At 44.7% G+C, this 26,445-nt stretch overlaps 1 protein-coding gene across 1 annotated transcript; it reads left to right on the top strand.

The window, feature by feature from the left end:
- The first annotated feature begins 1,309 nt into the window (after positions 1-1,309).
- Positions 1,310-25,123, top strand: adipor2 (adiponectin receptor 2). Its single transcript, XM_018730090.2, has 8 exons — positions 1,310-1,455; positions 9,089-9,376; positions 17,548-17,682; positions 18,673-18,844; positions 20,962-21,148; positions 21,748-21,935; positions 22,309-22,502; positions 22,799-25,123. The coding sequence occupies exons 2-8, from the start codon at positions 9,293-9,295 to the stop codon at positions 22,925-22,927; spliced, it is 1,089 nt and encodes a 362-aa protein (XP_018585606.1). The 5' UTR covers positions 1,310-1,455; positions 9,089-9,292; the 3' UTR covers positions 22,928-25,123.
- Positions 25,124-26,445: the final 1,322 nt, after the last annotated feature.

Genomic DNA, 26,445 nt, shown 5'->3' with positions numbered 1-26,445 from the left:
CATGCAGCTGTACCTTGGTCTGAACCTCTTGTGTGAACACATGGACTTTGGACATTGCTCGGGTGACACAAGCCGGCTAAGCCAAAGCAGTGCCCCTTCTTCTGTCCTAAACAAACACGCACGCTCGTTCTTTCTCCCTCCCAGACACATACTTCTCGTTCAAACATAAGCAGGCATGGACCCACACAGAATTACACACCCACAGCTTAGATTTACTCAATCCATTAGTGTCGCACACATAGAAAGGATCACCAGATCATTTTTAATTTTCTTTCAACGGAATGGATCCAATTCATCTTATTACATCACTTTGCCAATCTGATTCTGTAACTGCCCTTTGACCCCTCACACTTCTTTTAGAGGCGTCGCACAGGAAACCTGTGTTCCGAGATCGGTGATGACTTGGCTGCGCGATCAAGTCTTTCGAGTTTTATTTCCTCATCGACAAGTCCAACCACTTCTTGCACAACAATCCCAAATCCATTTTCAGCTAAAGCTTTTAAATGTAGATGAAATGAGAAAAAGGGGTTCAGTGTAGACTTTAGACTAGTTAGGTCACTCAGACACAAGTTGTGTGTGAGGCTACCTGTAAACATGATGTTAAACCCACCAAACACAAAGAAGATCTGGACATTTCAACATCTTATTCTTATTTGAACATCTTAGGGAAACAGAGTTCCTGTTAAGACGTCATAACCAGCATGTTATCAATAATTTTTTTTTTTAAAACGATATGAATTATTGAAGGACTTCAAAAGAAGTTTGGTTCTTTAAACTTACTTAAGATTAACATTTAGCAGTGGATTTGAACAAGACAAAAATTCGACACCTCAAGAGAGGGAAGTACACGACTACACATAACGGAGTTAAATCATACAACTGATCATGATAAATAATATAATACTGTAAAATAGACCAGGCAGGCTGAAGATTTATCCGAAAAGGAAATTCTGCCAGCCAGATTATGTTAATTTGAACCGAGTAAAGAAATGATCGTTGTTTTATTGTTTTATGGGTTAAGTATATGTTAAAAAGAGTGTGAATATTAAAAACCATAAAGCTTCATACCACTCGTACAGTATATACATGCGCTTCTTTCATTGGTTTTATTCGTACCTGAAAGAACAATAACATGAAAAAACTACAACTACCGCTATGCTTTTCGTACAGGGTATTGGGTAGCGGAGCACAGGTACTGTATGTCTATGAGGGTAGCGGAGCTCTTCCCGATCCCTCAATCACGTGTGACAAGTTTTGCCTGCTCATTGGTTGGTCTGCGCTCACGCGAGGGGCGTCACATACGGCGCTACGGCATCAAAGGACTCAAGTCAAGTGAAGTCAGTTCACAGGAAAGCTTCGAGGCAGTTCGTGGAGTTGCTGGTTCCTCCTCAGCACTGGCTTCCTTTAGCTTGTACGTCACTCGGAAAGATCGGCGTTCCCCAGGCCGTGGAAACGGTAAATGTGCTTAAATTGTTATTTCGTTAAGTGTCTTCTTGTGTCTGGTGTCTGTCAGGAAAGCAGAGGAAGCTAGTAGTAGGTAGCTGCTCGGTTACTTACGGGGCTGTAGTGTAGCTTAGCGGAGGAGCTACAACAACAGAACAGTGAGTGAGAGCAGAGTCAGAGGAGTCAGGCGAGGACGACATGATTATTTCTGTTCTCTTTGTGTTCCTCGTCACCTCTAGAAGAGCAGCCCCCTACACGCCACTTAGACGGATAACAGAAACGGCGAAACAAAAAAGCTAAGGAGGTGTCCATATGAGTATGAGGACAGGACACTGGACGCGGCCGCTGTCTGACAGGGCCGGTAAACACACACACACACACACACACACACAGAGGCCCGGGAGAGTCCGCGTCCGTTGCGCGTCCCGAGTCCAGTCGCGCCGGAGCCGTTTGATTTCTTTCGCACTTAGTGACACAGAGAGAAAGTCGTCGTGTCTTGTTGTTGTTGGAACTTATTTGTCACTAGTGGTTCCACTTGTCAAGCTGTGTGTCTCGCAGTGGAAGCGCTCCGTTTGAATGAATGTCTCTGCGCGGCTCGCCTCGGGCCACGAGGTAACTTGGGTGAGAAGTGTAAGTGGTGTTTTCCCAGCACACACGGTGACGGTTACTGGGTCGAGTCCCCTCTCCGACTGGAGCGGCACTGACTGGTTGGTTGGCTGGCTGACTGATAACTCTTCTTCTTACCCTGAACCGCCGGTACAGTGAGAATACCCTGGTGTGTGTAAGTAGGTAAATCTATATCGGACAAATTCTGTTAACTTAAAGAAGATGATGATGATGATGATAATGCTGCTTTTCTGCAATTTAGCACAGCAGTTGATTGAACAGTTAGTTTACTGTGCATCTGTCATCTGACTTCTCTGACTGGGCACCTGGAGGAGGGGATGTCAAACTTTTTTTAAAATAAAAAGATAAAGGTGAAGATGTCATTTCCATTTTTGTTCATCTCTACATTGCATTGGTGTTTGTTACATGAGGCTATCGGTATAGTTTAAGCGACCAAACATCGACTTTGTCCTAAAATTTGGAAACTCCTCTATAAATGGGAAGAAAGCTTCCCCCCCCCCCCCCCCCCCTCCTCTGTAAGATCCTGATGTATGGACTTTTTTTTTTGTGTGTGTGTGTGTGTGTGTAGTCCAGCAAGGTCCTGTCCTTGCAGAAGTAGACCTCACAGTACCTACAGCACGAGCTGAACTGTGTGTGCAGTTGTGGGAGAACAAATACACCGTGGAGGAATCTGCCCCGTGTTACACACTACTACTTGCAGTAGTAATTGGCCAACACGTGACGGACGCTCCGATAACGTGCCTCGCGCGCATCTCTAGTAAATTATTCTTTCTCCGAGCAGCACGTTTGCATTTGTTCTCCTCCTAATTTGCAGGCATTGCTTCTGTTCGCTCTAAAAATAGGTTTGATACCGGTCAAGTGACTCAGCCCACAGGTAAGCATCTTAACCCTGCGAAAGAAAGTAACGTTAACTGCTAAAGCCCGTTGACGCTGCATATGGTGCCCTGCCTTACCTTCTGTTTATACAGATTTTGCCAGCGCCCGCCAAACAAATGAGTCGCAACCCCAGTCCCGCGTGTGTCGCAGTGCTCAGTGAGGAAGTTAACTCCGGAGATGAAAGAGTGGATTGTGAGGTGCTTACTAAACTTTAAAAAGAAAAAAAAACTGCTACAGGTGTTTGTGTCAGTGACTTTTTTAACCTATTAAGTTGAAAAATGCACTTAGAATTTTGCCACAGGAGGCTTTTGTTACTGGGAATTATATCGAGTGGCAAAGGGGATCTATTCTCACTTTCCTCCTCTGGTTTCATTGCTTTATGAATAAATCCAGCACATTTATTTTGGTTTGTCCTTTGGGTTAGATTCTGTAAAAACATCACGTATAGTTATTATAAGTTTTTAGTTTTTTTTTTTTTTGTGCTGCGTTACAATTTTGTCAATCCCTATAAATAAGTAAAGCCTGATTGTTGACTGATAATGCAGATGACAGCACAAACATTTATCTTATCAATATCGCTTTGTTTATTATCTCTACTTTGGTCTCCATGGTGAAAGTACACATTTTCTTTCTGGTGCTATGCAAATCACCAGCACTCAAACATCACACACTGGCCTTTCAGCGTGACAGAAGTAAGTTTGTGTTCCTACACTCCTGTTTGGTATAGATGAGTTTTTCTAACATCTGCCCAACTCAGTGAGTCATTACAGGTTGTGGTCACTCCACTGCAAAGATAAATATTAGAAACTAGAAACCTGAAGGAAGTTTACAATTTTTTTTTTTTTTTTGTAAAGGCAAGACGTTTCCATTTTATATCTTGACTGTGCTGCTGTAAGTTGTAATTGTATGCATCTCCCAGCTCTTTGACCCCATTTACACTTTGTAAATTTCAATCATGGGACTGGCCTGGCTGCTGGTTTTCAGATGCAATTCAGCACATGCTATTGACACCCGTGTGTCTTGTGTTGTGTACCTTTGGTGCGTTTCATCTGTGTGTAAAATGAGTTCTTTGTCATGGATGATAGGCACTTTCTGGGTTTGCGAGGGCAGCCAGAAGTCTGTTGAATGGTGTCATAGCACATGTGGTAGCATATTGGTTACAGATGCTGCCTTTGGAACCAGTGGTTGCAGGTTTGAAACCCACCTCCTGCTCTTGTACCCTTCAGCAGGGCACTTACATTAGATTTGTTCCAGTAAAATTACAGGTCTTTAAATGGGTGAACAGTTGTAGGTAGCTTAACATTGTAAGTTGCTTTGGAGAATAGCATGAGGTAAAGAATAAATAAATGTACAGCAGTGAATCTTGATGGCCCTGTTACTTAACTACCATTTCCTGTCACTGTACACATTAGTGTACTCTATTCAAATGCCTTACTTCAGTAGAGTGTATGTACTTATTTAAACATATGTGTGTATGTTTAACTGGTCTGTGTAAGTTCACAGGGATGATTATGGCACAGTTTTTAAAAAAAAAAAAAAAAAATGGATCATGTGATCTTTTAGGCCTGCTGTGGTTTCTATGGTGGTGTGAAGGACAAGCGAAGGGCGGCCTGGTCAGCAACCCTAAATGTAGGCTTGGGTGAGGCCAGTCGTTGCCTCACTGATCCCATGTGAATGATTACATTTTTTGGCAGGTCAGATGATGAAAGAACAAAGAGGCTAGTGTTGGGTGGGTGCGGGTGTGCGTATGGGGTGGGCACATGATCACGTGGCTGACGCACCCGGAGACGGCTCCACCAACAACTCTCTTTAGATAAGTCTTCGGTCATTCTGAAGACCGATGTTATACAGATAATTTTTAATGAAGTTTAGACTCAGAAATTGGCTACTCCTGACTTAGTCATGATTGTGCAGGATCACAGCATTTAAAACAGACTTACTAGCCAGCAGGATTTCTTAGTCTCGGTCCATATGCCAGACATCTATAGATCTCCTACATTCGGCTGATCTCTGAATTGTCTGCTCTGTGTACTTGGTAACACATCCTTCTGAACGTCTATATGCATCTACTCATGCTGGCATGTAAAATCAGTAGTTTTAATAACTGGAGCGAAGCCTGTAATTTGTTTGACATGGTAACAAACTTGAGTATGACATTCCTAAAAGTTTGCTATCCATGTTGTTGTGGTCATCCTGCTTCACCAGGTTTAACATTTTAAATTCACCCTTGCAAGTGTTTGGTCTGTGTTTGAAAGGTACATTTTGCAAGCTTCTGTAATGTGGTGTGCAAGCAGTGTGCATCACGATGCCTGTCCTGTGTTGGCTGCGAAGAGCCCTCTAATTACCATGCTGACGTACTTCAGCATTAAAACCCCACTGTATACTTAAACCAAGAGTAGCTGCTTTAACTGGGTTTTTTAAAAAAAAAAAAAAAGTGTGAATCATTTCCTCGTTTCTGTCTTCCCATGGCTGCCAGAGACCCAAGGGGTATGACTTTTAGAGACGGCAGAAACGCTGGTCTCGATGGGTTCTGTTTGTTAAACTGGTGAAGGATAATTTGATGCTGCTGTGTTTCATTAAAGGAAAGAAGTTTTGTGAGTACATTGCATCTGCTTCTTCCCACAACACAAACCAGTTTATACCACCTTGGGCTGAAACAGTCCCAACCTGCTTTTAAACATCTGATAAGGACTACTTCATTGGTTGGAAATAATGGTACACTAGATACAATTTTTTTTTAATTTTTTTTTTTTTAAATGGTTGGGTTAATGTCGTCATGTCTGTTCTCATGAGTGCTTTTTAAAAAAAAAAAAAAACCCCCACCTTGGCTGCTCTGATTGTACCCACCAGTTAAACTTTCTGCCCATGGTAGCAGAAGTGCACTTTGGGATGAATGCTTTGGCTAAAGTTCTGCCTCTGTCTGACCCATACTTTTGAAAAGTGGGTCAACGCTGGTATTCTCTGAAGATATATTTGGCAGCGGTACAAGCTGAACGATGTCATGAGGTTTTTGGTGTCATGAATCTACTGTTGATGGCATAATGAAGATGCTGCTTGAGTCATCGCAACTGAATTAGGTGATAACGTGCATACTTTAGTTTTCATAATGTAGGGCAATAAAGTGTTTGTGGACTCCCGCTATTTCGCGAGGCCCTGTGGGCTTGTGGCTGTGACTTGTTTGCAGACTAACCTGCCTGCTTGGCTCTATCGAACAGCTCTGCTTGATGGAACTGGGTCTGAGCATTTATGTGTTACTGCAGAGGCCACCCTCATCACAGTGTCCCTCAGAATGAGAACAAAGTACGTTCTTTCTCGGTGGTGGTGGTGGTGTAATGTGGGAGGAGCTGTTCGGTCCTCAATTGTTCTGCTCTGCAGGGAGTCCGCTCCATCTCGGCCACCTTGTGGGGATGCTTACCTTAGACCGAGGTACCGCTCGCTGTGCTTCGGCTGGTTCGTTGTCATGGCCCGGCCCTTTGCAACAAAACTGCGGGTACTCATTGGAATTTAGGCCCCGGGTTAACGCAGCAGGGGCTACGTGGCCTTCTTTTCCTCTGAAAGTGTGGTTCTTGCTTGGCGCTGCTCTAGTTGAACCAGAGTGCTGCTTGCCTTCTGATTTTTGAATTTAGCCCAGTTCAGGGCAAACTGTTCCTGCAGCTTTCAAGACCCTTTGTGTTTGGATTGATAAAGGCCTTAGTTATGCCTCAGTAGGGTGTGTTTTTTTTTTTTTTTTTTTTTTTGGGGGGGGGGGTCTGTACTTTGCTCTATGCTTTTGTGGCAGGCAGGTTTTACTCTACTTCATAGAGTAATGTGATCAGTTCTGTGAGACTTTGTCTAAGTACTGACATTAACCTGCTGTTGTAGTAGATGGAATTTACTTAGTGGATGCTTTTCTCCAAAGCGATGTACATTGCATGCTAAACGTGACAAGTGTGTATTGGGAGTAATGGAGAGCAGTTTTCTTCCTGTTTGGTGGATTTATTATAGAAAGCAAATTGCTTTATGTAATGTTGTGTAGACAATAGATACGCTGACATTGAAGGATGTGTTGCCGGAACTTCTCAAGCTGTGGAAGTTTTGTAGGAAAAGCATTTACCAGGTGGCATAATCAAAGTAATTTCAGCGTTTCTCTTCTGGTATCATGGATTCCAGTTGGAACCCTACTTGTAGCTGTTTGAAAGTGGGTTACTGGTTCACGTATACAGTGAGACACCCAAGTCCTTTGCTTCCACTTCCTCCTCTTGCTTTCTCCTTGCATCCTTTTCTGCAGAACTGTTCCACCACCCCTATAGGTCCAGGGTGCAAGCTTTGGACACAGCATCTTCTGTATCCATACTGTCCTGTCTATAGGGCTGCTTGTGCCATGTCTCTTCTTGATGTTGCTCTATGTAATGACATTTGCTAGGGCCACTGCAGTTGAGATGGAGGTCGTTGACATCTTCATGTGAAAATTTCGCTATTGTGATGAAACGACTCTGTCCCAGATACACTCTGTATCAGTGATCTTACTGACAAGTACTTCATGCCAAAAAAAACAACACACTGGAGAATGTTGGAGTTAATTATGGGTTATGCACCCCCAGAAATGGCTGACTCAGTAGTCCCCTAGATACAGGCTGGTGCTGAGTAAAATGGAAGATGGTGAGTGAATGAAAGGTCTCCTCAACTTGACTGGAGTTTGGGCCTGATTTCATTTCTTGTTAATGTTTGTTGCTGTCAGCACCTGCTGTAAATATCTGTATAGAGCTGTGATTGCAGAAGTATTTTGGAAATTAGCGTGGAGTTTTGGTTATGTCTCTTGCTGTACTTTGAGAGGATTCAGTGTGTGAGGTGCTCATAGGAATTGTAGTCAAGACATGGCTGACATTGAGAGAGCATTGATTGTGGAGGTGTTTGAATCATAGTCAGAAACCACCTTGCTTTTAATCCAGTTGTCCTCTTCCTAGTGACTTAGATACTGTGGGTCAAGATGCGCCCGTTTTGACAACTGTGTGGTGTGTGTTCAGTTTTAAAGAGTCAATGTAGTCCTTCATGTGTTTAACATCGTTGCTGTCATCTGCACCATCTGTTTGGTCTCTAAGATGTTGGGGGGTTTTTTTTTTTTTTTTTGCCTTCAGCAGAAGTCTTTTGGTTCTTCCTGGCACATTGAATCAGCACAAGAGGCCAATGGAAGGGTCCTCCTCACAAACCCAGCTGCCTGCACCCCTTGTCTGTTGCATGAATTATAGCTGCACAGTATTCCTGGAGTAGGAGCTGAGATTAGGTTTTTATTGTCAAAAAAATTCTTGACACAATCAAGAGTATGATCTGGAGCTTTCACCTGTTAATCCAAGGCTCTTAATGATGTTGGGTCTAGTGTTGTGGGGAATTGGTGGATATCACAGTAGAGGGGATGGGAGGAGTGAGTTCTGGACATCATAACTGTCTCTGGTGAGGCTGGCCAGGCATGACTGCTGTGTTTTCCCCTTAGCAGGTCTATATGTTTTGAAGTTCTCATTTTCTGTTCTTGTTAGATGATTCCTGTTTTGTTCCATCAGCACCTGTTTCACGCATCCTTTTTTTTTTTTTGGAAAGGACAAAGACTGCATCCTCCTCTCTTAGAGTAGGAGTTGGGATATGTAAGGTGGTTTTTGGCCGTGGCGGTTTCTAAACTGTTCATTTCGATACCCAGGCAATTAAATTTAGTGGCGAGATTCCACACTGTGTACCCTACCATGGTACAGGGCTGAGAATTGCTCCCCTTAGTGGTTTACTTGGGAGTTTGATGTGCTGGTTGTGTTCCTGACTGCACTTTTGGAGCTGCATGTGTTCTGTGAGGCAGTTCCTACCTGATGGATTGGTTTTTCTCTTGTATATAATTTTGGCTAGTTCATATTCTGAAGTCTTCTAGTGAAGCTTCTAAAGTTTTGCTGATCACATACAGAAAAGAAGCTGATCTGTCCTAAAGGTGTATTTGAAATAATTGTCAAGTGTTTTGTCCCCCCCCCTCCTGTAAATGTTGAGTCTTGTTAGATGCAGGTTTTCCACAGGTACTCGCTTTTAATTTTGTAATATGATACCAAGTGTTGTTTCTATGGCGCTTCATCGATTTTTGTTTCTGCTGGACTTCATGACCCAGGGACTTGTATTCATCTTCTCTTTGCAGACAGGACAACCCAGTGCCTTGGACCAGGAGTACCTTACCAGGGTCCCCCAGAGCAGCGAGGCCAAACATCACCCCTTCAGCCAAAGTGCCCAGAGGCCCGTTACTTTAACAGCGTGTTCCCTCGGAGGCAAGCTGGAAGGCGGGGAGGTGGAGGGAGGCGAGACCGCAGCGTTCATCCTGCGGCACAGAGGCTGTACGTTCAGGATGGGTCCCCAGGAGCCAGCAGACGCGTGTGCTACTTCCTTGGGCCGGAATCAGTCCTCCCTAGACTGTCCCACGCAAAATGGGGTAAGTGTATGTGCCATACGGGTTTGTTGGGGTCTGGTGAGTACAGGCCATTTGGATCCAAGTCTAAAAGCCTTCAGCATGTTTTACACTGAAATATGCTGGATTGTTACTGTTTCAGCATTTTGTTCTTCATCCACATCATAAGGAAGCAGGTAATTTAAAGGATGTCATTCAAGGTTTCTGCAGCAGGTCTCCAGCCCACCTTGTCAGATTAGACACTTTTAATGCCTAGTGCCTGGATGGACGATGCAATGACGGCCGTTGATCTGTCGCTCTTTAGAGCTCAGATGTTTTTGGCCTGTTGTTTGTGACGTGGGGGGACCACCCTTGAAATACCTGGAGCACCCGTTTCTCTGAATATGTTGTGCCAAAATAGACTCGGGACCCTGCATAAGGACACTTCCAGGAGCTGGAATGCTTCTGAGGGCTCATTGCAGGCAGTGATCTAAATATGGCCCTGGGGTTATAGCCAGTATTTCATGCAGTACGACAGCTAGAATGCTCTCTGCGAAGAGGATCTGAGCACTGCTGTCTTAACAGCTCAGCATTTTGTTTTCAGTTGTTGAGCCTTTGCTCTGTAATCTTTATTTCTCAGGTTTGTTGTCTTGTGAGCTATAGTGGCCGGCGTTCACATGCTAGGTTTGATTGGCCTCTGAAGAACTACCTCATGTTAGTTTTCTGTAATTTTGAGTAGCCCAATGCGGGCAGGTAGCAGTAAGAGCTTTATTTGGAGAGCTCCGCTTGCCTGCAGCACCGTGGGCCGTTTGGCAGGGTGTAAAGCTATATGAGCCATGCGTTGGTGGAAGAGGGAAAACGCACCCTTGGCTTTCAAGGCCAGGTGTACTTTCAGCAATATGGTTTGCTCATTAATTTTTAAACAGACCGGGGTCCAGTAACAGAGGCGAGGTTCTCTTAGTTTGCGTGGTAAGACTTTCAGTGGCTCCAGGTCACCCATCATCGTTATCTTTGCGGCCCATGGCTGTGTCGCCATATCTTGAAATTTCCAACATTTCCCTTTTACACAGGCTTAATTCCGCAGAAACAAATCCACCCAGCATATGTTCTTTAGCAATAATAACAAATTTGTCTGTGGCTGTGATCACTCACTGCTTTGCCCCTCATGGGAGTGTGAATCATTGTTTTTGTGTGTGTGTGTGTGTGTGAGATTTCCTTCAGTATACAGCACAGCTTCACCATTGCAGACGGCACTCTATGGCCAGAGTTCAGGGTGGAGGGTGAAACGGTAAAATATCAGTTTGGCAAGATGCTCAGATGATGTTGTAGTTATAAATGGGATCAATTTATTACAGGGTAGACTACTCTGTGGTTGTCGGAATTAGTGTTTTATATGACAATAAAACCAAATATCCTGACAGTTTTTCACAGTATAAAATGACCCTGATGCTTTTATCCCAGAGCAGCTTGGGATGTGGGTGTTTTCACTGTTTGCGTGTCACTGATCATATGGGTACTTCAAGATGACCATTAGTGGACTTGGAGTATAATGACTACATGAGAATTTACTGCATTGCTTAACCATACAACTTGTACTGGTGATTCAGAGCAAAGACTGTGGCTCCAGTCCAGAGTGTGACTGAAGGTTCTGCTTAAACATGATACTTAAAGTACAGCCTTAATGGGAAGGTACAGATATATTTCCTGTTATTTACCCCCTACTCTGATAATTTTACCTTGTTGTAAGAGATTACAATGGTTTCTCCTTGGTTTTTTGTTCTGCTTCTTTTTTATCTTGGCACCAGATTTTGGAAAATGTGCTGCTGCCCCCTTGGTTAGCATCTCTCGATGGCAAAGCGTAGAGCTGTCCTCCTAGGAGGTGGTAGGTGTGTATTTGGAGGCAACTTTCAACAGGTGTAATTTAGTTGTGCCATCTGAGAGCAGCCATACAGATACCTCTGCTGCCTGGACCTTGCCTGGTCCACAGCCTAAATCATTCAGGAAATTCTGTTTGCGCTGATGGATGTTTGTTTTGGACTAGACTTGAGCAGGTATGAGCTCTCCAGGTATCCCTTCCCTCCCCCAAATCCCCATGGGGTGACTGGGGAAAACGGCTACCCGTTGTGCCTAGAACAGTTAGAGCTACTGCCTTTGGACCTAAAGGTTGCAGGTTCGAATCCCAGCTGGACTGCCCTTGAGCATGGCACTTATTCTAAAATTACCCAGCTGTATAATGGGTAAATAATTGTGAGTAGCTCCACATTGTAAGAGAGAAAAGTATCAGCTAAATGAGTAAATGTACTTTTTGTCTAGAAAGATGCATATCTGGTGTCTTAATGTACTTCTTGAATAACTGCAGTCAGTCATCTGTACTTTATTTCCATTAGTGCTGTTTGTTTTATTAACATAGTACGCTATTACTGCATTCAAACTTGTGCTTCCTCTGAGCCTTGTACACACATACTCAGATGCTAATATTTAACATCGCTCTTCCGTGAGATCATGTCCATCGCATCTGAATTATCCAGTATAGTGCAGCTGATGAGTAATTTTGGTTGGTGAGTAAACTTGATGGTGATGTTGCTTGGGTAAAAGGGAAAAAATGAAGTTGTGGGGTTTAAAATGAGCAGAGCTGTTGTCAACTGCGTGGCGAATTGGGCGAAAGTCGGGGTGGGGTGGGGAGTTTACATGATTCATTTTTCTCAGACTGGGAAGTTTGGTGTTGCAGTTGGCCTGCATCACATGACTGCTTTTGGCTGTACGGAGGTTACGCTGTATAAAGGTCAGACGTTAACCCACACACAGAAATGTGATATTTCGCAGGGAGGTGGATTGCAAAAAAGTGGTGTGAAGGGTACGTTTCCTCAGTTGGTGACACAGCTTGTTTTATCTTGGGTTTTAAACTTTTATTTTTCTAGAAGTTTTTCTCCAAAGCAACTTCCAATGAACTCTATGTAGTGTTACTTACTTACACTGCTAGATACACTACTTACACTGGGTCAGTCATCCATATATCAGTGGAACACACACACTCTGTCACTGACACACTATGGGGGAACCTGAACAGCATGTCTTTGGACTGTGGGAGGAAACCAGAGCACCCAGAGAAGACCCACACAGACTCCACACGGACTGAACGGGGGATCGAACCCACATCCTGTCACACCACCCAGGCGCTGTGAAACAGCAGCACTACTTGCTGTGCCACCGTGCTGCAGGGTTTTAGTTGGAAAGTACTTTTTTAACACCAGTATTTAAACATTTTGAAAGGTCTGACACACCTTTATTCAGGGATCGTGCCTGAGAAGATGGTTTACAAGTGTGCAAATTGTGGAGGAGAACCTGCACTACAGGGTTATTAAAAAAACAAAAAAACTGGTTACGCAGGGTGGAGAGTAGAATGTTTTCTTTTTAAGCAACAGCAATGTAGGGCAACGATGAGTACAGAGTCTGAAAGCGGGTATGCCCAGGACGAGCACACTGCTAGTGAAACTCTTGTTTGTGTCTGCCCCCTGTGGCCTGACATGTTGACCTTTGACCCTGATGAAAGGAGGACATTTGGCTGCTTTGGGATTGGGCTGTCTGGCTTGGATGCCACTGTTTAGACCCAGCGCTGCTGAACTTGGAGAAGAGGGTTAACGTGGTTGCTAAGGCATGTGGCTTCCTCTAGCTTGAACCTTAAACGTGTGGTCATTTCTAGTAAAAAGCATCCACACCAACCGGGGTGTCTCTAAAAGAGTAGCATGGGGGGGTTGGCAATCATATTTTGAGGGGGGCCGGTGCCACCCCCAACACCATTGGACTAAAGCATTGTCAACCTGACAGTGCTCGATGTCATTGGATCAGAGCGCTGTCAATCGCTGCCTGATTTGCCGTACGGGATCACGGTATCACGTTTCTCAAACAGGAGACATGACTCGACCATAGACCACATCTCTTCATGGTATGAACACACTCAATTATATATTTTGAAATATGTGGACTGGGGTGTCGTTTTCTGCTGCAATAATATGCAGAGGTGAACGCCAGATAACGGCAACAGTAGTGAGTGATGAATCTACCGACAGCGGAAGGCTACTGAAGCCTGGATTGCCCTAGTAAAGATGACCCTTGTGGGTATAACAGCTTCAAAAGCTCCCAAGAGTCCCATTATAATGTTATGTAGCTAGTTGTTAACTTAGCTAACTGATTACTAATTCTTACAACTGGTTCTTGCCCCCCACCCCCATGCCACCTCATTTAAAAAAATTCTGGAATTGCCGTTGATTCACACACACAGTTTGTTGGTCCCTTTCACACAGCCCCTGTGGTGCCTGTCTAGGCTGTGTGTGGGGGTGGGGGTGGGTAGGGCGCTGGGCTTAAACTTCCACCAGAGCAGTGGTGGCGGTTCTCTCCCACTCTCGCCGCCCTTCGCGTAGACCTAGGATAGAGAGGCCGCAGGGTGTGTGACCGCTGTGCTGATTGCAGACCCATCTGGTCTCTGTACTTCCATGAAGTTGCTGTGATGCTGCTGATTTGTTCTTTGAATTTGTCCATGTGTCCGCCTATGCTTCAAGATTCGCTTTAGTTTCATAGTCAGTGTCTGATTTTTATTTAACCACAATCATGTCAGTATTGCCCATCACGAGAAGCCTCAGTTTGTGTTTTTATTCGCAGTACGGCACCTGTGGCAAAGCTGCTTCTCTACTTTTGGTGCCACGGACACAAAATTAGATTGGTCTCAACCGCCTTTCAGTTAAAAATATATAGCGTGTCCAGTTATGCCACCTGACGCTACACTTTCCTTCCAACCTGGCTTCTGGGCCTGGGCAGTCACCAGCCTGCTTACAGGGAGTGTTTGGCGTATGTCAGGTAATCAAAGTTATTAGGTAAATGATGCTGCCTTCAGTAAAAGACGGCAGTTTTGGAGTACTCAAGTATGAGTCTTTCATTTGGTAAATAAGATGATGAAATGATTATCCATTTGATGTGCAAGTGTTTTGTGGGTGATGCTTGGAGTTGAGACACTGCGTGGTCCTGGGAGGAAAAGGGTGTTGGATTTCACCATGTTTGTCGTCGTCATATCTTTAATGTAGGATAAGCATTGGAAAACTCCCACTGAAGATGGTTATGCATGTGTTCGGTCATCCCTATGAATAGCCCCTTCCGGTTTGTTCCGGTACACATCAGAACATTATCGACCCAGCATCCCATAACGGACAGGGAGCGAACGTGGCTCTCCGCCTTCCATACTTCCTTTTGCTTCTGTCGTCAGTCCGGCTGAGCCGGGGTAAAAGTGGCTGTCCGGAGTACGTGTCAGACGTACACAGCAGGACCATAGTCGTGTCTGCAAAGGAGCCCTGGATGCACATGGTCCAGCTCTCCCAGCATGGACTTTGTCAGGGAGTCAAGTGCACCTTCAGCTATTACCTGTTCGAACTTCAACTTGCCCTGGATGCAGGGCTTATCTGATAAAGTACTTCATATGATCTGTATGATTAATAATCAGGTGGAGGTTAATCTGTTTTAGAATTGACCCATTCTGTAATCCTGCATCCCAAACCTGGGGGGTGTGACTCATCCGGGGGTCGATACCTCCAGCAGTTCAGAGCCATGACCCTGACCATACAGACCCCCCTTGTCAGTGATCCTGTCATCCTTTTGTCTGGTTTCTAACGCTCTTGTTTTTCCAAGGTGATGTGACAATTCTGAGAATGCTAAAATTAGCCTTACTAGTTTTTCTTGACCTTTAGCATTCTTTTTAATAATTGATAAATAAAAATGTGTAAACAGTTCCTGTAACTCTATGTGCAATAAGCATTTTTGCCTATATTCACTTGTATTTCTCCGATGCATTTCACAGCATCTGTGCTTTCGTGATTCAGATGAAGCATTGTAAGCCCATGTTTTTCCCCTTCTGATTGGTTCCAGAACATTTTTAATTGGCGTTTGAATCAGATTGAGAAACGTGTCCTAATGCATATTAACGCTATTGTGATGCTTATGAAGCTCCTTTCTGGAGCAGGTGGTCAAGTGGCTTCGCCTGAATAGTAGTTTAATAAAGGAGGACCATGTGCGTTCCAAACCTCCAGCTGCTCTTTTCCACAAATTCCACTATTCCACTCAAGCATGCGAAAAGATGGGCTATCTGAAGAGATGGTTTCATATGCCTTTTGCTCCAGCAAGATGCTAAATTTTTGTCTGTGTGGAGAAGTGCTTCTTGAGTTTTTTTGGCAAAATCCTGCATTAGTCACGAAGGGCTTTATTTCTCCATTATATAAATCTATGTATGAGTGAATAATTCTAACAGAATAGTTCACGTTTCATTGTGCATGGAAGCTTCAGACCTTCAGAAGGTTCCTCGGTGATGACTAGATGTGGACGAGTCCATTTATACTTTGTTACTCCCCCTGTAATGTGTGACACAATTGTTCCACATAGTGTTGGGAACAGACGGCTCACCTCTGACCTTTTCACAACATGCTTTGGACCATCACTCCCTGTTCTCCTTCTATAAATAGCACTGTGCTGCAATCAGTAATGAATAGCTTCGGACCTGAGATGGCTGTCTAGTTCTCTTGTCCGCGTTGATTGGAAGCTTTGTTCACTCTTTTGCCCCATGTGAGCTTTATCAATATGATCGTGTGCTTTTCTGTGTTCGGGTTCATGATGGGAGTGAGAAATTGATGTGCGCTTGAAGGAACTGGAGTGCGCGCGCACACGTCTGAACCGCTTGTCCCATATGGGGTCACGGGGAGCCGAGCCTAACACGGCATAAGGCCGGAGGGGGAGGGGACACACCCAGGACGGGACGCCAGTCTGTTGCAAGGCACCCCAAGTGAGACTTGAACCCCAGACCCACCAGAGAGCAGGACCCGGTCCAACCCACTGCGCCCCCCCCCCCTCGAACTGGAGTGCTCTCTGTTGGAAATGCATCTTCCCTGTGTGAGGGCCTGGGGAAAAAGGTCAGGTGTCCATTATAAAGACAACCTGCATCTTATCTCAAGGTTGCCCTATACTGAGGGGGCAATACAATGTAAATCCGTTCAGCTAATTATCTGTCGTGCTCCCTAAATGTGATGCAAGTCCTTGTCTGTTAATGTTGCCTCATCCATCCCTTTGCTTTCATCAGTAGCCTTTGTCCTTATTGTGCTGTCCAAGTCAAACTGTCCTTGACCAAAGTACCCTAGGAAGGGCATTATCTGCTCTGCCCTTGAGATGGGTCATTATTGTGAAAGTCTAACTATTGAGGATCTGTTGCAAGTGCAGCATCCCTTTTGCCCCCCCCCTCCATGCCAGTGGCTGTCTGGTGTAGGACTCATCTGATCTCTGACCTGCAGGTGAGCAGCACAGCACCAGTAATTCTGCCACAGGGAGCCACACGTGATAAGTGTCAGCTCAGATTAGTGCTCTTACTTCTGGACCATCCTGGTCCAGTCCTGCCTTAGTAATACTTACGAACAGCTTTTATGAAGAAGTCAGCTGTAGATCTGTATTTATACATTTCCTTTTTTGTTAGGGATTTTCTATTTTGGCCTTTGTGGAAGAAGGAGCTCCCTTATCTGGTGCCACAATAAACATGGCACTCATGCTGCTTTCAACCCAACATATATTTCTTCATCACAAGGCTGCCTAAAGAAGCCTACTTGATGCTTCGGGGTTGTTTTGTTTTCAATGTCTGGGAATGGGGTGGTAACTCTGTGTAGTGCAGCCCTCTGTGTATACGCATGTCTGTTTTTGACAGTTGGGAGGATGGCACTTATGGATGGGGGTTTCATGATGATGGATGATGCTGCATTAATATTTTATTTGCTAGTACATTAATCTCCCTGTCCCTCCCACTGTTACCCTGTTTGTTGCAGCTGTAGTTTTGTGTTGTGGAAATGGCACTGCTGTGCTGCTGTTTGTCTTGCCTGAACCCTGCTTTTCATAAGTTAGTGCAGCCACTGCAAGATATTAGTTTGCATTTGTGACCACTGGCCTGGCAAGGCTGTTTCAAAGCCCTGCTTGGAATTTTGGAAGGAGGACTGTGTGACAAAACCAGCAGGAGGAACAAGGGTTTCAAAATACTGTGTGTGCTAAAGAAAATAGTTTGTGGGCACTGGAGCAAATCTCCAAATGTGAATTTCAAAAGAAAGTACAAGGTTTTTTTTTTTTTTTTTTTTTTAAAAACTTTTTATTCATTTAAAGTGTCTTTGGTATTACATTTGATGCCTGACTGTGTGTGCCTACTTTAGATGCCGGAACTTGATCAGCAGACGGAGGAAGAGGACGACACAGAGGAGCAGAAAAGTGACGAGGGCTTCATGGGCATGACACCGCTACTGCAGGCTCATCACGCCATGGAGAGGGTGGAGGAGTTTGTGCACAAGGTACCCTATGGTCTTAACTCTTTTCTGTTGCGCTGTATTGCAGGCTGTTCATGGCAGCAGATATATATTTATTTCGTCCTTCGTAAGAACTTCCTGTCCAGCATAAATAGACCAGCTTTGCTCTCACTACTTCTTGAAATAATGGTGACTCCACTTCACCCCCCAGAGTGCTCAATGTGTGTTGGTAGGAATGGAATAGGATGAGGCAGAGCACTGGTGAAGCTACCCGCTCAGTTTCCGCATGCTGAAATGGAAATTGAGCTGTTGGCAGAAGGAATGATTGGTGAGAGTGGCTATAGCAGTGGATTTGTCTGCTGAATTGTTCCCGCCATAATAGAAAATTTTAAGCAGTCCATTGCACCTTTGTGTTAGCTCAGCAAAGTGCTATCCCATGATCCTTTGCTGAGAGCAGAAGTAGCAGACTGCACTGTTAGAGCAGGAGCAGTGAGCATCCACTGTGTACTACAGGCAGCTGGATGTTGCTCCAGAAAATAGTTCTTAAAGTATTGTCTACATTTAACCCAAGTCATATGTACACTTTTTGCGTAAAGTAATAGTTTTGGAAAATGAATGGAAATGAAAGGCCTCATTGGCCACCAGGGAACCTGTTTAATTTGACAGGATATTTCCAGGTACCAGTTGTATATCGTGAGGTTTTGATATTCCTGTCTCGTCGGGCACATTCTCAGGGTCTGCAGCCATTTCCTTTAGCAAGGGCTCATAATGGCTTCTCGCTGGTGCTGTGCTTTTTCCCCATTCCCACTGAGCTCCAACAAATGTAATTGCTGACTAATTGTTTAACTGAACCTTTTATTAATTACTGTCAGCTGCTAAGTGCTTTGAAGTGGTTCATGTGAAGATTTAATGCAGTGATGAACTCCCAGCTCAACTGTAGTGAAAGTGGCAGGGCCAGGCTCATACCCTGGAGTGTGAATTGACATGAGCACAGCTGGGGGTTTGGTTAAATCTTTTTGTGCCATCTTGTTCCAGGTGTGGGAAGGCCGGTGGCGGGTGATACCCCACGACGTCCTACCCGATTGGCTGAAGGACAACGACTTCCTCTTGCATGGCCATAGACCCCCCATGCCTTCTTTCAGGGCCTGCTTCAAGAGCATCTTTAGGATCCACACAGAAACGGGCAATATCTGGACACATTTACTGGGTAAGAAGGAGCCTTTCATGGCCCTTGTCACCTAGACTGACAGCTGTCCTGTGATTTGTTTATGACTCACTGATTGAATAGCAGGACCCCGTAAGGACTTTAAAACCTGGCTTGTTCTTGGCGGAGAGGTTGTAGCTCTGCTCTTGAGAATGGTGGAATTTGCTAATTGGAGTCTCTTTAAATGAGTGTTAACTTTTGGCCTTGGCATCTACTGTGGGTGCAGGATCCTTTCTTTCTTCAGTAACTTCCTCAGGTTGCTTAACAGGAGTAAGTGCAACATCATTCTTCATATTATTTCTATGGGGAAAAACAATTTGCATTTGGTCACAGGTGACAGAAAAACTACGATGACATGTAATTAAGATGATGAATATTCTCCTGTATAGTTGTACACAACATAGTCATTCTTATTATTTTTTGGGATGAAATGGAATAACACGGTTGCCTCACTGGAGTAAGTCATGCTGGGGACTAAATGAGTCTTTATTTTTGAGCTCTGATAGGTTTCTGCTTGCAAAGGGAGCAGGACTGATGAACAGCCCTTCCACAGATACTGTTAGATTGCCATCTAGTGTAGTCTCTGCCTCTATTGAACAGAAACATGTATGTCCCTTTTTTTTTTTTTTTTTGTGTGTGTGTGCGCAATCAGAATTGGAAGTTAAACAAGACCTTTTAACACATTACTTTGAAATGTAACTTGTAAGATTTTGCAGTTCAGAGTTTCTCAGTCTTGCGCCACTTAACAGCCGACCGCACATACAACTGTGGTCCCATAAGATTATAATGGAATGAAAACTTATCGACTAGTAACATCATAGCACAGTCTGTTACGTGTTCGTGGTGATGCTGGTGTAAACAAACCTGCACTGCCAGTTGTATAAAAGTATTGCACATACAATTATGTACAGTACATATTTGATAATGATAAACAAATGTTACTGTTTATGTATTGTACTTTTTATTGTTTTAGAGTGTACGTTTTACTTATAAAAAGTCCACTGTAAAACGGTATGCTGTGTTGTGCCAGCAGCAGCGTCATAAATCTTGTTTACCGCATTTCTTGACTGCATCGAGGCTATACCATTTAGGTTTGTATACTGTAAGCACACTCTATGATGTTCGCACAACGACGAAATCGTCTAACGAACGTGGCCCTGTTAAGCAACCCATGTCTGTATGCATTACTTACACTAGCTTCCTAGCTGCCTGTGAGCTACAAGTGTATCACTGAAGTTTAAGTGGATAGTACAGTACTGCAGGCTGGTTTTTATGAAGGTTTTTCCATTCCAGTGAAACATTCAGATCTTGGTTGAACTATTTCCGTAAGTGAAGTGATACAGCTTTTGATGCTGCTGTGGCTGTTGGAGGTTTAAAGGTAGCAAAAGTTCCTGCATCAATTGCAGTTAGTATGACCTAGTATGTGCTGCAATGAATGTACTTTGAGCTGCACATTCTGAAGAACACCTTATTAGAATGTGTAATTCTCTTGAAAAGATGGCAATACTTGGAAGAATTACAGGAAAAGGAAGAGGACAATTAACCACCAGATGGATGGATTCAGTCACATCGACAATGAATCCAACCCTCTTGTGGTACTGCGTAGTCACTGAGAGCTGACATTGACTCAACGCAATCAGCACTAACGAAATTTGCAACGGTCTATGACCTTGGTTGTTCAGGTGTTTGTTCTGCTTTAAGTACCAAGGACTTGGCTGTAGAGGACCAAGTCCTTGAGCATGGCAGGAAAACTGAAGCCCATCATTGCTGAAGTGTTTAAGTGGACTGATTAAATGTCTAATAAGTCCTGCTTTCTCAAGCATGCTGTAGGCCTCTTGGTGAGTTAATGCTCTGAGTCAGCAGCCCCCCCCATCCTGCTGCAAGAGCCTTTGCTTTCAGTCAAACAGCATCCAGTGAAGCGCAGAGTTTGGTCCAGGAGGAGGACTGTCAGACCGTGACCAGAGCACTCTTCCTGCCAGCTCCCTGGCCTGCCCACTTCCTTTGATATTCATATGTTCATTCAACTGTTACAGGGGTTGGGGGGGAGGAGGGCTGATGGCTACATGCAGGATTTACCTCAGACTGTTCAAGTCAACCCCCCTGCTTTCCTCTCTCCCTAGGCTGCCTGTTCTTCCTGTGTCTGGGCATCGTCTACATGTTTCGGCCCAACATGTCATTTGTGGCCCCCTTCCAGGAAAAGATAGTCATTGGCGCCTTCTTTCTAGGGGCCATCCTCTGCCTGTCCTTCTCCTGGCTCTTCCACACTGTGTACTGCCACTCGGAAGGAGTGTCGCGCGTCTTTTCCAAGTGAGTCTAACCCTTCCCTCTCTCATATAGACATGGACAGACGCATACAGAATAGTTCAGAAGCACTGTTTTTAGCTTTATCTAGCACAGGGAGGTACACTGAACACATCTCCACAGCACTGGGTGGTTGTTTGGGACACAAACTTAAGTTGTCAGTACAAGAGGTGAGGGGGAGCCTTGCTGTAATGGTTGGTGTAAGGTGCCAACCTAAATTGGTCCAGTAACATATTGAGCTGTGTAACTGAAATAAACTGAAATTCAGCTCAGATGAGAACAATGGCAAAGCAACAAACTGGAATGCCCCTCCAAGTCTCCAGGTGTGCCCTGTCTCCTTCTGAACCTGGTTGTACCTAAGAAGTAACCAGCCCAGTATGGCCACATTGTTAGTTTGTCAGGCAATTTGAATGTATTGGCATGATGCTCAATAGTGGTATTGATTGGATACAGTTCCTCAGGGTCATTCCCATGATGCACTGCTTAGCATTGATGAAGGCTAGAGAGAAGTCAGTTGTGAGTTGTATTCCAGCTGTGAAAGTATGCCAACAATATGCTGTCTGAGTTGGGGGCTCTGTGGGGGTACTCACTTCTCTGTCTCCCAGGTTGGACTACTCTGGCATTGCCTTCTTAATCATGGGATCCTTTGTGCCCTGGCTCTACTACTCCTTCTACTGCTCACCCCAACCTTGTTTCATTTACCTGATTGTGGTGTGCATCCTGGGCCTTGCTGCCATCACCGTGTCGCAGTGCGATTTCTTCGCCACACCGCAGTACCGTGGAGTCCGAGCTGGTGAGTATTATGTAATTCTGTGAACATGTGTTCATCCCCACTGACTTCAAATTGGGAGCCGCACTTGGGAAGAACACTCCAGAACGTAGTAAAGAAAAAGAAACCCATAGATATGCATGCTCACTTTCCTCCCCAAGTGTTCTGTGTTTCATTGCAGCCTGATCCTCTGCTCCTCAGAGCTAATTGGTCTCAGACAAACTACCTAGAATATCAGTGCATGGCCCTGTACTGGGGCTTTTTAGCTCATCCTCTTCAGGTTCTACTCATGTACGAAACCTGAGAGCTAGTAGAACATTCAGAACAAACCTCACAAAAACTTCACACTGAGAAGATGTGTGCGTGTGTGTTGACAACTCTCCGTCCTCTCACCCAGGGGTGTTTGTGGGTTTGGGGCTGAGCGGTGTTGTCCCCACACTTCACTTCGTCATCTCAGAGGGGTTTCTGCGGGCAACCACCATAGGCCAGATGGGCTGGCTCTTCCTCATGGCCACGCTGTACATCACGGGTGCCTGTCTTTATGCTGCCCGCATCCCGGAGAGGTTCTTCCCTGGGAAGTGTGACATCTGGGTGAGTTAAACTGGCGTGTGTGCGCACACACAGTCTACATTTTCAGGCTGATTGACATGCTTTCTCTGAGCAATGGCTCAGACTGGAGACTCTGGTCCAGGAGATCGGTATGCAGTCTTGGAACTTAATTCAATCAATTGATGAAACTGCTGAAATGCACATTCAGTGTTCACTGATGTATTTAACAAAAGGAAAAACTTGTACACCTCATCTGGAGCTGCAGATATAAAAATATGGATAGCACTTCTTCCTCTTAACCATCCTCAGATTGTTCTCCAATCATTTTCCTCCTACAGTTCCATTCCCATCAGCTTTTCCACATCCTTGTGGTGGCTGGGGCCTTTGTCCATTTCCATGGCGTGTCCAATCTGCAGGAGTTTCGCTACACAGCTGGCGCAGGCTGTACAGAGGAAGGCGCCCTGTGAGAGACCGGTGCCTGTGGCGCCTGCGATCGCCACCAAGGGGAGATGGCAGAACAGGGAGAAATGTGTCTTTCTCATTCAACCGTGGATGAACATAAAAAGACATTTGGGGACAAGGTTTCTTTTCTTTTGGAAAACTAATTCTTGTCTTTTTTCTTCCCCTCCCCCCCCTTTTTCAGTTTTATAAAATAAACTGTACCATCAAGATGTGTTGAAATGAATTGTATGTATAGATAATAAATTATATAGTTGCAGAGTCATAATTATTATTCTCAAAACACACTATTTTACTGAATGCCATATTACAGTATGGACAGATAAAGAGCATTTAAAAGGCAAAAAAAGAAATTCTTGACTTGTGTGTGTTAAGACTTTTCTTTTTTCCCCTTCTCCTTAAAGGAGCTGGGTTAGCTGCTTTTAAAATAGTTTTTGTAAATAAGATTTCTAATTTTTGGGTTATAGATTTGTATATGTATGTATATATTATAAAAGATAAAATAGATGAAAATCAAAGTTAAAATTAAGAAGAAAAACATATGCATAAACCTTTTTTGTGTGTGAGACCTGTTGGAAATGCAAGAGTTGACGTTGGTTTTGCATAACGAGGTGAGATCTAAGTGGATGGGGTGAATCCACGAGGAGCCTGTCTGACCAATCCTGAAGGTGTTAAACCTATAGCTGGTTGGGGTGAGGCATGAGTGCAGTAATTCTCTCGCACCGCTCTATGGCCAGCCGTTAGTGATAAAATGTGCAGGTTGCTCTTTTTCGGCACTGCAGTATATTCGCATACATAAGGTGGAGAGGCTCGTCCTGCTTTAGGGTTTTGGCAGTGTGTCACGCATGGGATGTTTACTGTTCAAACCCACCTAGTCTGAGTGGACTAAGCTGCTTTTGAGGGCTTCCTTGAGTTCTCCAAGTCTTCTATCTGGGCCTCATCCTGCGTTCTGAAAGGATGCTCTGCTGTGCTCATCTGGTGCCTCAAGTTTGCGGGGCTACTTGTTACCCATCTTGAGCTCTGCCCACAGCTTAGTGGGGGAAGAATGAATCCTCCAGAAAGGTCTGGCTCACTGCACTGCTTCTCTATGAAAAATGGAACATCCTGAACTTTACAACTCCCTGGGTGGGGTGCAGAGTGGTATCTGTTTACCTGAAGCCTCACTCTTTTTATGAGCAGACATTGTAAAGCTGAGGAGGCTGAAGGGCAAATACAGAAACATGCTGTAAGAGCAGCCATTGGAATAGTTAGGTTGACTGCCCTAGGTTTGATTTGGATTGGGTCATGTTGGTGTGGGCACATTTTGATCTTGCTATCAGGGCAGCGTCTCAGTGTTCCATCAGTTTTTAAGTTTTTGTTGACTGCGTGTGCCCCCCCCCCCCCCCCCCATGTTCTTTGTGGACTTTGAAAGAAAAGGAAAAAAGCTTCTGTACTGTATTGATGGCTGACTGCAGGAAGGGATTTGAGTCTTCTGTTCAGTCTAGTCCAGCAGAGGCTGTTCTGGGAAGCTTCTCATGGGGGCATGGTGAGCCTGGAGAACTGCAGACTTGTCTCCCTTTTGTGTTTTTGTGGTGGTTTCTCATGGTGGGCTAACAGTTCGAACACAGTGCAAGTTAGGCCTGTTTTGTCGTCTGTTCAGGCCTACCTGTACCAGCCCTGAGGGGGGGGGGGGGGCTCTTCTATCACCTGGGATGGGGGACAACCATTTTTGCAGCACGTTTGTTCTTAAGACTGCGCCTCTGCAACACAAAACAAGGGAGCTGTAGCAATGACAGGGCATCCATCCCTGGTCTCAGCTGAAGTCTTCCATGTTGTAGAAAGACTCAAGCTTGACCCTATAAGCACCAGAGCTCCTCCATAGCCACCAGAGAAACTATTTTGTGTTCGAAACAGTGGTTCAAGGTGGGGTTCTTCAAACTTCTCAGTCCAAGAAGGAACCCGGAGAGCTCGGCACCCGAGAATCTGTGACAGATGTTGGAGGACCAGCGGGCTTCTCCTGAGAAAACACACTGAACTGCAGCAGGGAGCACGAGGGGGTCTGCGCTGCCTCTTCCTATGTTGTTGTCCTGGCGTTTCCTGAGAAAGGGGGACTTGGGGTTTTCTACTTTTCATCTTCCTCAGTTAAGAGGCCTTGTTTCACTGTAAACTTTCAGAGTTGGCAGATGAATCGGAGAGACTGGGTTTTTTTTTTTTTTTTTTTTTTTTTTTTTTTTTTTTTTTTTTTCTTCTCTCTCTCTCTCTCTCCCCCCCTCCCCCTTAAGTTTTTCTGTTGGGGAGTGCATAATGTTTGTTAAAGCACACATAGTTCTGGAAGAGTGTGATTGCGGTCTGAACTTTTTATCTGCTGTATTCTAATAAAAACTTTTTGAATCTGTAGACTGTGTAATCTGTCAACAAATTTAGCCAGCGACGAAAAGCTTTTTTTTTTTTTTTTGTTGCAACTCTACTGCCATCGTGTGGCATTAAAATGTTTAAATCATTGTTTGTTTGCTCCATGCCGCTGCCCCAGTGCTATAATTTTCTCAACGCTGAGTGATGATGTCTGCGATGGGAACCATCAACTTTGGCGCCATTAAAGCGAAGCCCCGGCTAGAGAACTGAACACCAAGCACCTAATAAGAGGAAAGGAATCAGAACGAGCTTTATTGCCAAGTATGTTCACACATACAAGGAATTTGTCTTGGTGACAGAAACTTCCACAGCACAGACAGAATGACAGCGATAAGACAGATAAGATAGAGTATGTGAATAAGGGATAAAAAATATAAAGTACCCAATATACAAAAATTAGTCACTAGATACAAATGCAAGGAGGTGTGAGTAAGAGATACGTGATAAATAGTTATAAATAGTGTTGTGTATTGCACTGGTTTACTCTCTGGGGGGGATTTAGCTGTTCATGAGGTAGATGGCCTGAGGAAAGAAATTTTCTTGTGCCTGGTTGTCCTGGTGCTCGGTGCTCTATAGCGCCGGCCAGATGGCAAAGGTTCGAAGAGGAAGCGGCCTGGATGCGAGGGGTCTGGAATGATTTTGCCAGCCCTTTTACTGACTCCGGACGAGTGCGGTTCTCCGAGAGCTAGGGGGGATGTGTCCGATTCCTCCAGCCGTCCGAACTATCCGCTCTAGTCTTCTGATGTCTGATTTCGTAGCCGAGCCGAACCAGACAGTTATAGCGGTGCAGAGGACAGACTGGAAGACTGCGGAGTAGAATTGCAGCAGTAGCTCCTGTGGCAGGTTGAACTTCCTCAGCTGGCGAAGGAAGTACAACCTCTGCTGGGCCTTCTGCACAATGGAGTCTATGTGGGGCTCCCACTTCAGGTCCTGTGAGATGGTGGTGCCTAGGAACCTGAATGACTCCACTGTTGCCACAGTGCTGTTCATGATGGTGAGTGGGGATAATGGTGAGGCGTTTCTCCTGAAGTCTACGATCATCTCCACTGTTTTGAGCGTGTTCAGCTCCAGGTACTGTTTCTCACAAAATGGCACGCGCTGTACCTGGGGAGGGTGTGTGTTTCTAGACTTAGCT

The sequence above is a fragment of the Scleropages formosus genome, chromosome 21, assembly GCF_900964775.1.
Source record: "Scleropages formosus chromosome 21, fSclFor1.1, whole genome shotgun sequence".
NCBI classification, from domain to species: domain Eukaryota; kingdom Metazoa; phylum Chordata; class Actinopteri; order Osteoglossiformes; family Osteoglossidae; genus Scleropages; species Scleropages formosus.
Note: the sequence above shows the minus strand (reverse complement) of the source record. Positions and strands in the feature narration are given on the sequence as shown.